Genomic DNA, 9985 nt, shown 5'->3' with positions numbered 1-9985 from the left:
TTTGCTTCTCTGTGTGCACCTGTTTATGTAGGATGGATCCCAGTTCGTCCTACAGTCTTGCTGTGCGAGTAGGTGCGTATGTTAAATTTACTGATGATTGGACTCGTCAGTACAGTAAAGCGTGTAATATTCCTAAGATTTTAGACAGAGATAGCACAAATTGGAATGATTTGGTCACTGAAATTGCTACAGAAATTAATCTAGGCTCTAAACACAAGTTGCGTGTCACTTACTGGGACAAAGTGACTCGCAGCTATGAGGAGATTACATCTGACCAGAAATTACTTCATGCAATTGACATGTATTGGGAGATAAGAAGGCTCTCAGTGCAAGTGCTTGTTATGAAAAATGTTGAGTCTGATATCATGTTCAACATTGGCCGCCAACAAAACATGCCTTATGTGTTGTAGGGAAGCACTAGTGTAGAGCCTCTACTTCAAATTGCATCATCTCATATAGAGCCTCCACTTCAAATTGAGTCATCCCACGCCGAGCCTCCAACTGAAATACCTTGGGTTGATGATGAGGTAGAGTATGTTGGTCTGAATGATGAGGGCCCTTATAAGACTTTGCTTTCTGATTCATCAGATTCTGAATCAGATGGTGAAGTAGAGGGTGATGATGGTGAAGTAGAGGGTGATGATGGTGATGTTTTGAAGGATGACTTAGTTGTGGATGATGAAAGGGATTGTGAGTCAATTGTTCATGCAACTGACTTAGAAAATCCGACCATTGAAGTTGGTATAACTTTTGGGGATGGTGATACATTTAAGAAGACTATTAGGCAATATGCAATAAAAGGGGAATATGAAATTGCAGCTCCATATTCTGAAGCAACAAGGTACAGAGGTTTCTGCAGAGCTGAACGGTGCAAATGGCGAATCCATGCTTCACAAATTCAGGATGGAAGGACTTGGAAGGTAACAAGTGTAATTCAAATTAATTTTAAGAACATGCTTTCCTGATTTTAATAATTTTATTGTGTCTATTTGGTGCAGATAAAGAAAATGCCACATCAACACATTTGTCAAAGTACTAGAAGAGTTGAGAAGAATAAAATGGCAACCAATCATTGGGTGAAGGATATGGTCATTAGTTGGCTTGCAACAGATCCCAAGAAGGGGGCTGTAGCATTGAAAAAAAGGCTAGAGGAAGATTATCATCTCAATTTATCATATTGGGTAGTGTGGGATGGAAGAAGAATGGCTTTGGAAGAACTTAGAGGCAAGTGGGATGACAGCTTTGAGCATACTTTTAGTTTCAAGGCCGAAGTGGAAAAGACCAATTCGGACAGTTTGGTGGATATGGAATATGAGCAAGTTGGGACAAAGATAAGGTTTACAAGAATGTTTGTTGCACTGAAATCATGTGTGGATGGTTTTCTAAATGGTTGCCGCCCTTTTCTTGGTGTGGACTCCACACACTTAATTGGGAAGTGGAAGGGTCAACTTGCATCTGCAACTGCAATTGATGGGCATAATTGGATGTTTCCAGTGTGTTATGCTGTGTTTGGCTCAGAGACAGCTGAAAGTTGGTCTTGGTTTTTCAGTAGACTTGAACAAGCTATTGGATCACCTCCTGGCCTAGTGATCATGACTGATGCAGGTAAAGGAATCGATTCTGCTGTCACTAAAATCTTCAAAAATGGGGTTGAGCATAGAGAGTGCATGAGACACTTAGTTGCAAACTTCCAAAAGCGCTTTCGAGGTGAGGTCTTTCAAAAGCACTTATGGCCAGCATGTAGAGCTTATCAAAGTGAAAGATTTAAAGAGCACTACAATCTAATGTATGAAGCATGTCCTGAAGCCATAAAGTGGATACATGATAACCACAAGCACCTTTGGGTAAGTCACTTGTTCTCTGAAACAAGCAAATGTGATTATAATACAAATAACATAGCTGAAACATTCAATAGCTGGATCAGAAATGAAAAATGCTTGGAGGTGATCGATCTTATGGATAGGATAAGACAACTATGCATGGAGAAAATGTTTTTGAGAAGGAAAATTGCTAGAAAGCTTGAAGGTAAGATACTTCCTAATGTCATGAAAGACCTCAATACAAAGAGCAGGAATCTGAAATATACATGGAGGTATTCTCACAAAGATAGTGGCAATGATGGTGAAATGTTAGCTGAAGTCGACAGTTGAATGTGGCTACGTTCGCGAAGCATATATATATATATATATATATATATATATATATATATATATATATATATATATATATATATATATATATATATATATACACACACACCTGCAAGAGCGCAAAGCTGCTTTTGCGGTTGACCGCTAGTTGCCCTCTGGTGCGGTCGATGCGAGGGCACGTGGGTGGCCCCCACAAGCCGCGCGCAAATAACTAGTGTCCACCGCCTTCTCTTCCCTTTCAGCTTCTTCTCTCCTCCCTTTCCTCTCTTTCTTTTTCTCCCCTAGATCTGAGCTCAGCGGCGCAGCGGCAGTAGCTGCTGGGCGGAGCGGGCGGCGGCGACGGAGCAGAGCAGCAAGGCTAGGCGGCGGCGGCGGCGCGGCCCGGCAAGGTGCGTGGAGCGGAGCGGCTAGGCAGAGGCGGCGCGGCAGCTCAATCCCCGGCATTCGCCCGCGGCGGCTCGCTCCCCGGCGCTCGCATCGACGTCGCCGCCGCCACACGCTCCACCGACGTCGCCGCGCGCCGGATCCGCCTCCCCGGGGTGCAGCAGCCGCGTGCCTCCCTGGGCTGCGCGCTCCCCCGTCGGCGGGGAGGACGATTGGAAAAGACCAATTCGGACAGTTTGGTGGATATGGAATATGAGCAAGTTGGGACAAAGATAAGGTTTACAAGAATGTTTGTTGCACTGAAATCATGTGTGGATGGTTTTCTAAATGGTTGCCGCCCTTTTCTTGGTGTGGACTCCACACACTTAATTGGGAAGTGGAAGGGTCAACTTGCATCTGCAACTGCAATTGATGGGCATAATTGGATGTTTCCAGTGTGTTATGCTGTGTTTGGCTCAGAGACAGCTGAAAGTTGGTCTTGGTTTTTCAGTAGACTTGAACAAGCTATTGGATCACCTCCTGGCCTAGTGATCATGACTGATGCAGGTAAAGGAATCGATTCTGCTGTCACTAAAATCTTCAAAAATGGGGTTGAGCATAGAGAGTGCATGAGACACTTAGTTGCAAACTTCCAAAAGCGCTTTCGAGGTGAGGTCTTTCAAAAGCACTTATGGCCAGCATGTAGAGCTTATCAAAGTGAAAGATTTAAAGAGCACTACAATCTAATGTATGAAGCATGTCCTGAAGCCATAAAGTGGATACATGATAACCACAAGCACCTTTGGGTAAGTCACTTGTTCTCTGAAACAAGCAAATGTGATTATAATACAAATAACATAGCTGAAACATTCAATAGCTGGATCAGAAATGAAAAATGCTTGGAGGTGATCGATCTTATGGATAGGATAAGACAACTATGCATGGAGAAAATGTTTTTGAGAAGGAAAATTGCTAGAAAGCTTGAAGGTAAGATACTTCCTAATGTCATGAAAGACCTCAATACAAAGAGCAGGAATCTGAAATATACATGGAGGTATTCTCACAAAGATAGTGGCAATGATGGTGAAATGTTAGCTGAAGTCGACAGTTGAATGTGGCTACGTTCGCGAAGCATATATATATATATATATATATATATATATATATATATATATATATATATATATATATATATATATATATATATATATATATATATATATATACACACACACCTGCAAGAGCGCAAAGCTGCTTTTGCGGTTGACCGCTAGTTGCCCTCTGGTGCGGTCGATGCGAGGGCACGTGGGTGGCCCCCACAAGCCGCGCGCAAATAACTAGTGTCCACCGCCTTCTCTTCCCTTTCAGCTTCTTCTCTCCTCCCTTTCCTCTCTTTCTTTTTCTCCCCTAGATCTGAGCTCAGCGGCGCAGCGGCAGTAGCTGCTGGGCGGAGCGGGCGGCGGCGACGGAGCAGAGCAGCAAGGCTAGGCGGCGGCGGCGGCGCGGCCCGGCAAGGTGCGTGGAGCGGAGCGGCTAGGCAGAGGCGGCGCGGCAGCTCAATCCCCGGCATTCGCCCGCGGCGGCTCGCTCCCCGGCGCTCGCATCGACGTCGCCGCCGCCACACGCTCCACCGACGTCGCCGCGCGCCGGATCCGCCTCCCCGGGGTGCAGCAGCCGCGTGCCTCCCTGGGCTGCGCGCTCCCCCGTCGGCGGGGAGGACGATGGGGGCAGCGCGGATCCGCCGCCGCCTCTATAAGATTTTTTATTTTTTTTCATTTTTTTATCTGAGATTTTTTATTTTTTATGTAAATATTTTTTTCTTTTTTGAAAATTTTCTCTTGATTTTTTAAAATTTATTTCGTACAATTTTTTTTCAAACTTTTTTTAAAGCTTCCTCTCTCACCTAATTTTTCCTTGAAAAAAATTTTCTGCTCTCCAATTTTTTTTGAAAATTTTTTCTGCTCTCCTATTTTTGCTTGAAATTTTTTTTGGTCTCCAAAATTTTTCTTGTATTTTTTTTCAATTTTTTTGTAATCAGAAAACAACAAAAAAATTTCTATAAATGAAAAAAAACAAATCGACCGTACCAAAGGGCTTCCTACGGTTAACCGTAAATTAGCGTGCCCCGTGCAAGAGGTCCCCGACTTTGATCACTAGCGCTCTGGGCACGGGTTCACATCCACCCAGCAGCTTCTCCCTGCCTCATCCCTGGTGCTTCACCTGCAGGCCACCAATCTCATCCTGCGCGAGCACGGTGAGCACGCCGGGGTCCGTGTGCGGGACGATGCCCATGGTGCGCTCCGGCTCGGGGCAGTGCGGGTAGTAGTGGCACGCCATGACCTTGCCCTCGAGGCAGGACGCCTCCTCCAGCGCGGCGGGCCCGAGCCCGAGCCCCTCGGAGAGGAGCCCCATCACGGCGGCATCTCCAGTTTTGGTTTTGAAATTTCGAATCGGAGGATACGCGGAGTGTTTCGGCCGCCGCGCGTCTGCGGTTTGCGGGGAAAATTTTGGCTGGGGAGAAGATGAAGCATGTGGCGGCGGCGTGGCGCCAAACTATTCTTTTTTTTTGAGGGGTGTGGCGCCAAACTAGTGCCCTGTGCGCGCGCCAGATTAGGGGAATTGCGAATCGAGCACGATGGATGGATTGCTTCGGCTCGATTTGTTAAAGATTTATTGGGCCTTCCTATGGGCCGGCAACGCACGCACATACAACAAGTATCTAAAAATCCAGTCACTTAATTTTTTTTGTAAATATCAACTTCGCAACTTTCATAGTAGCTAAAAATCAGTCACTTAATTTATCTCATGGGGCTAAATTTTTTGTCGACAGCTTTCCGGGGGAAAAAGTTGTTGATATCATAGTATATAAGAAATGATTCATTGTTTTTATTTAACTAAATCCTTATTCATATGTGTCGTCCACATTTCTCTTAATTCTTGTATACGGAAATGTGTAGTTAGTATTAGTGCTATCAGAATAGGACCCCAAAGAGACTAAAGTTGGAAAATGATTTTTGATGTGAGAATTCAAGTGGAGCTTCAGTCCTACATGCCAGTGACCAAACAAGCGTCTTTATCTTTCGTGTCAATTCCACTACATAAAGTTAGGAAGAAAAACATACTACAACGGATCGCCCGGTGGGACCAAATCTACCACCACCATGAAAAAGTTGTTAATTGATCATTCCTAAGCCACTATATGTCAAATCTCATTCTTTTTCATATAACTATTATTATGACTGAGTAGTGCCATTCATGAGCCGCCATCATCCTTCCGGCGTGGGTCCCGAATAGACCTTGACTTGCTTGGGACTTAAATTTCTTGTTGCCATGATACAATGAGAAATCCTTATCCATTCTTTGTCGCCTAATTTTCCATAATTCTGTCTATACCATTGCGTACTCTCTCCATGTCGTAAAGAAAATCGTTTCGAATATCTACACGGTCTCCAGAAACAACTTTGATCACAATATTTTTGCTATAAAAAATTTATACAATATAGTCAATATATATTTTTTACGAAACTATATTTTAAGATGAATATACTTACATCGCTTCCATATTTTCAAGCTTAACCTAAAAAATTATTTATTATCAAAGTGTAAAATGTTTGGCTTAAAATGACTCCATTTACAATATGGAGGGAGTAATTAGCTTGTTAAGTAGCTTTTGTACTTATATTGTCAGTTTGCCACGGTAGCAGGACCCAAAAGAGAATGCCATATGTCTTTTGGGCCATGTTTGGTTTAGGTGTGTAAAAGTTTTGATGAGAGAGAAATGATGTTTTGACCACTAATTAGGGGTATTAAATAAAGTCTAATTACAAAATTACCTCCACAACTATGGTACTGTAGCAGTTGCTCTAGCTAATGAGGCCTTTGACCGCACGATTAGAAGATGATTGAGTGCAATTACTGTAGCATCACTGTAGCCAATTATGATGAAACTTGGCTCATTAGATTCGTCTCGAAAAGTTACACCCATTCCTAAAAAGGTTTTGCAAATAAACTTCGTTTAGTACTTCATGCATGCATTCGTCTTTTTGTGAAAAAATTTTGATGCAACATGGCCTTGGAAGGGAAAAAGGAAAAGAAAAAAAATAAACCACCGTGGATCACGCGGGGGAGGCCCCATTGCCGGAAGCCGATCTCCGTGCTTCGGGTTTCTCGAGAAATTGCCCGGAAATCCCCCACCTCGTCGACTGCTCCTGAGCTCTTCCCCGATAGACCCCCCACTGCATCCTCTGCTCGTCCCCGCGGCTCCTGCAATCACTGTTGTTCTCGGCGGTGAGGTGAGATTCGATGGCACCCCCCCCCCCCCCCCCGTTCCCACCCTCACCCCCTCGGGTTCTTGGCTTCGTGTGGTGTGCAGGCCGTTTGATCGGTTGATTTCGAGATTTATTGGGAGTTATTGATTTGGTTAGGGGTTTAGGGTTCCTCGATGATCAGTGGATCGATCCGAGGCCGTGCGGCGCCGGTCCGGGTTTTGGGCGGCGGGGACGTGGGGCTGGGGTGGTCGATTGGGGGGTTATGTAGGGTTTGGGGCGGGGGATTTTAGGCGCTCTCGAGTTCTTCATCCTCCGCTGGTATGAATTGTGATCATGCTGCCGTTCTGGTGTTTCGATGCATGTATGTATTTGCGATCATTAGAGATTGATGGCCCATAACAAGCACCGTGATCGCTGCTGATGTTTCTGGTTGGTTACCCATATTATGACCGATCTAGAGGATTGGAGTGATTTGTTCATCGTTAGTGTCAGGATGTCCATAAAATTTCGTTCTTTCTGTAGTCCTGCAAGGATCTTACCAAAAAGAAACACCCTTAGAGCAGCAGCTTATCACCGTCATTAATCGGCCGCCTAGGCACCCTATCACTGCCAAGATGGCCACGGAGCCCACCTAATCTGCCAGGCAACAACCTGCTGCCCGTGTAGTCCACTGTTTACAACACAGTTTACAGGAAATTATCATCTTCAATGACTTTATCCGTATTTCCTAATCTGATGGTACCTACCACCTCATCTTTGGTAATTGAGTTTGTTTGCCTTCTATAATTCTCATCTTGTATGGTCTAGAATGTAAATCATAAAAAGACTAGATGGTTTCATAATTCAGACTGCTAAAGCCTAAAGGTGCGATGTTTTATTTACTTACAGATATATAGCTATAGGAAAGAAATTTGGTGCAGACGTAATATGTATTTTGGAAAAATAAACTGACTGCATGTTATGCCATTGAAGCTGAATGCTGGTGATAGAAACAAACCAATTCTTTATGAGTGAATACTTTTTTACCGGTAACAGAGGACATGATGGATTTTTGTTAAGCTAGCAATACTTAGACTGAATGGTCCTACTTCAAGCTATTTGGCTGCTGAAGCGCTGAACATATTTTTATTCTCCCTTCAGTCAATTATGGTAATTCCTGTTGTCACATGTCTTAAAGCAACAGGACTTGCTCGCTCCTCATTCTGCTGAAGTTCTTAGATATTCTTGGTCCACTCCTGTTGTCAAGTTTGGGCTTCTACAACAGCTAACTGGTTAATAGTGACATGTCTGCAAAGGTGCCAAGGTACTCAGACTTGGTTAAATTACATTTTCGGTTTTGTTATTGGATGTAATTCTCTCGCATTGATGATTTGTTTTTCAGTCTTCAGCTCACTGTTGTTTGATGGAAACAATAGTATTAAAATGGGTTACCTAGTGCATGCTTTTATTGCTTTGTTGTATTAGAAAGGAGTCAAAGAACAAGTTTTGATTCAAAATCATGCATTAAGCTGGCATGCCCATGCCAGTCCACAAGGTTATATTCTCTAAAGATCTGTATATATAGATGAATTATACTTTAAGCTTGGTGAATGTGACTGTCAATTTTTCTCTTGTGAATTTAGCATTACAATTGACGGATCTCAGATTTTTTTTTAAGTCATGTAAATGAGAGCAGCATGTCAAATGGTTTTCTACCTATATATCTAAATGCTCTTTTTTGTACCTATCACTGTCAGAAATCTAATGTGAATTCAACTCAGTTTGACTGGATTAGATACTGAATAGTGATAACATTAGTGTTATTTTTAGAACCAATTCACAAATTTGTCGCTAGAAGCTGGTGTATTTGTTATATTGCAAGTGTCATCATGGGCTCATGATGCTTACTGATACAAGGTTAATTTTTCAGGCACCAAGAAATTACCTCTAGTGGCATGGCAGATTGGGCTACTCTTCAAACTGATATTGTTGGTGTAATAATAAAGAAGCTCGCAATCCCTGATTACATCAGATTTCGTGCTGTGTGCACATCTTGGAACCATGTCTGCAAGGATGTTTCATACAGTCCAAGGGTGGACCCATGGCTGATGCTGCCCCAAAATCCGAATCCGCTTGGTGCTCAGTTTTTTTGCATTCCTGAAAGAAAGAATCAAAACATCCGTCTCCCTAGTACTGCCTCATTTTTCGGATCTGTCTGGGCTCCAGTTGGTTCTTTGAATGGATGGCTTATCTATTTCAGTCAAACTTATGGAACCATGCAGCTGGTCAACCCCATCAGTGGCAGCCAGATCCAACTCCCCCCAATCGGACGCAGGCCCTTTGCTAAGGCCAAGCTGCTTGAAATGAACGAGAGGAACTTTATCGTTGTTGTCCTCTATGGTGACGAGAAAGGTTATAAAATAACACGAAAAGGATCCAATAACTGGTCTACAGTCGAATCAAAACACATTTTGGATGATATCATCAAACATAGAGGCCGGTTGTACACGTGTGATATGTATGGTACAGTTGAGTTGTGGGCTGAGCCGCCCCGTGCATGGCCAGATGAGGAAGTCGCGCATCACTGGCAGTGGAGGTTTCGCTGTCTGGTGGAGACCCCAGCTGGTGATCTGATAAGGGTTAAGCGCCAGAGTCAGAACAAGTTTGCTGTTTGTACCTTGGACAAGGGGACCTTTTCCTGGGTTGAGACCGATAACATCGGGGATCTTGCACTGTTTGTGAGCCACTACAACTCCTTCTGTTTCCCAGCCAAGGACCACCCCAACCTGAAAGCAAACTGCATCTACTTCATCGACATCCACAACAACCTGTGTGCGTTCAACCTTGAGCATGGTACAAAGGAGCTTGTCAAAGCCCTTGAAATTGGCCCGGGCCGCAATGACCACTACCGGCAGCCCCAGCGAGACCAGCTCTTATGGTTCATCCCTTCACTTAAGTAATGACCACTACCGCGCTGCAATGGCGGTTTTTCCCAAGATGGAGGTCGTATGGTATAGTAGGCTCCGATGGCTCAGAATTCCAAAGTATTGGACAATCTGCTATGCATTGTACTAGTTTATATGTCTCTGAACTTCTAAGTATTGGACGTAATTGTGGTAGTTTGTTGCTAGATCAACTGTGTGAACATTTGAACTATTCCAAGCTGTGTGTACGCGTGTATGAATTTGGAACTCCGTTTCAAGCTGTTTCAGTTTGTAAACTATT

The 9985-nt window shown here is 43.8% G+C and overlaps 1 protein-coding gene across 2 annotated transcripts; it reads left to right on the top strand.

The window, feature by feature from the left end:
* Positions 1–6599: 6599 nt before the first annotated feature.
* On the top strand, positions 6600–9983 carry LOC120705772 (F-box protein At2g05970-like). 2 transcript variants are annotated; one of them, XM_039990278.1, is made up of 3 exons: positions 6600–6805; positions 7965–8084; positions 8691–9983. In XM_039990278.1, exons 2-3 carry the CDS (start codon positions 8065–8067, stop codon positions 9718–9720), a joined length of 1050 nt encoding a protein of 349 aa, XP_039846212.1. In that variant the 5' UTR covers positions 6600–6805; positions 7965–8064; the 3' UTR covers positions 9721–9983. The 2 variants fall into 2 exon arrangements, with proteins under 2 accessions (XP_039846212.1, XP_039846213.1); XM_039990279.1 differs by having other exon boundaries at positions 7959–8084.
* Positions 9984–9985: the final 2 nt, after the last annotated feature.

This window comes from Panicum virgatum, chromosome 5K (assembly GCF_016808335.1).
Source record: "Panicum virgatum strain AP13 chromosome 5K, P.virgatum_v5, whole genome shotgun sequence".
Classification (NCBI taxonomy): domain Eukaryota; kingdom Viridiplantae; phylum Streptophyta; class Magnoliopsida; order Poales; family Poaceae; genus Panicum; species Panicum virgatum.
This window is presented reverse-complemented; position numbering and strand designations above follow the sequence as displayed.